The following is a 1,707-nucleotide window of genomic DNA, read 5'->3' as shown; positions in this document are numbered from 1 at the left end:
TATTCTTGCCTGGAGAACCCTACTGACAGAGGAACCTGGCAAGCCACAGTCCACAGGGTCTCAAAGAGGTGGACACGACCAAAGTGACACCGTGTGCATAGATGCAGAGTCTGTGGAAGCTCTGCCCCAGTGAGGGTTGAGCATGACGGTGATGCAGCTGCTTGGGTCACAGGGACCCTGACAGCACCAAATGTGCAGGGACACAGACTGCCTCAGCCACAGGAGTTATGGCCCTATCAGAGTATGTTTTTGTTTGTTTGTTGTTTGTTGAGCCTCTGGTAGCTAGCAATCAGAAGGCCTCTTTGGCTAGTCTTTCTCCATAGCTCTGCCAGTTCAGGCATTTAGAGGGTTCCCTTGCTGGGGTCCTTCTCTATTGTTCGGTGTCAGGCACATAGAGGACCCCCTCCCGCCCCCACTGGGGTCCTACTCTGTGGATCGGCATGTCAGGGACTTAAAGGGGTACCCTGGGTGGGGTACTACTCTGTAGTTCAGTGGGTGATAGGACAGCCTGGCTATTGTTCAGCTGAACAAGAGGAGTTCTCATTCATTGTTAATGGGGATGCAAAATGGTACAGTCATTTTGGAAGCAATGTCTTACATAGCTAAACACTATTATACCTTATGATCTAGCAATTTTGCTCCTAGATAGTTCACCAAATGATTTGAAAGCTAATGCCCACACAAAAACATACACATGAATTCTCCAGGCCAGAATACTGGAGTGGGTAGCCTTTCCCTTCTCCAGGGGATCTTCCCAAGCCAGGGATCGAACGCAGGTCTCTCAGTCTGGAAAAGGTTATACACTGCATGATACCAATTATACCACATTCTGGAAAAGGTAAAACTGGAGCGCGAATAAAAAATAGCAGAGGCTTTTTTTCCTTTTGCTTCAAAATACTTTTATTGGTTTGGATACAGTTGGTCAACACTCAACTACGCTTCTTCCTTGATGTGAAAATCCACTCCACCGGGGTCTCCGGTGTCCCGTAACTCATATACCGTAATGTTATTCTGTGCATCACCAAGAACCTCGATATTGGGACATTGGCGTCTATCACCGGTTGCCGCAATGAGTTTCAGATTCCGCATCCTGGACACAAGGTTCACAAGTTTCGTCTTGACCTGGGTTAAGGCACCGCACATAGAGTCTTTGTAGGGGGAAGCCTTTATCTTCTTTCTTCCTGGAGGGCCAGATGAACAGCCCTGACAGCCAGGAGGAGTGCACACGTTACTTTCATCATCGCCTCCGGGAAACTTCAGGATCACCAAAAACATGAGGAAGATTAACAGCCAGTGCGAATTGCTCCCAAACCAGCCTGGGGCATGCTCTGGTTGACTCTGCCGAATTCGGAAGTGCCTTCCGGTGGGCACCATCCATGGGGGTTCTTTGGCTTCATCTCTCAGGACATAAAACATATAGGCAAAGACAAACGAGATAAACGTAGACCAAAAAAATAACCATATTAGCGACCGCATCGTGAGCTGAGACAAAGTGGCTCCTGGTGCGCTGGTCTGTGCTGGCACCTGGAGACTGAGAACCAGGCAGGGCTGGGCCCTTGGTGACGTCACAGAGGGCCCCGCCCCCACCAGAACCCATGTGGCCATGGGATGACTTCAGAGCAGAGGGTAAGGAGGCCTGCAGGGGTCAACCGGGAGTGGGGCTTAAAGGGACATGGGGACATTTCCAGTGGGCAGCTGAAAAAGAGG

General features: G+C 50.0%; 1 protein-coding gene across 1 annotated transcript; it reads right to left on the bottom strand.

The window, feature by feature from the left end:
- Window positions 1-933: 933 nt before the first annotated feature.
- On the bottom strand, window positions 934-1,476 carry LOC138930850 (protein FAM209-like). The gene has a single exon (XM_070291241.1). It carries the CDS (start codon window positions 1,474-1,476, stop codon window positions 934-936), a length of 543 nt encoding a protein of 180 aa, XP_070147342.1.
- Between the last annotated feature and the right edge of the window lie 231 nt (window positions 1,477-1,707).

Source organism: Ovis canadensis, chromosome X (genome assembly GCF_042477335.2).
Source record: "Ovis canadensis isolate MfBH-ARS-UI-01 breed Bighorn chromosome X, ARS-UI_OviCan_v2, whole genome shotgun sequence".
Classification (NCBI taxonomy): Eukaryota; Metazoa; Chordata; class Mammalia; order Artiodactyla; family Bovidae; genus Ovis; species Ovis canadensis.
This window is presented reverse-complemented; position numbering and strand designations above follow the sequence as displayed.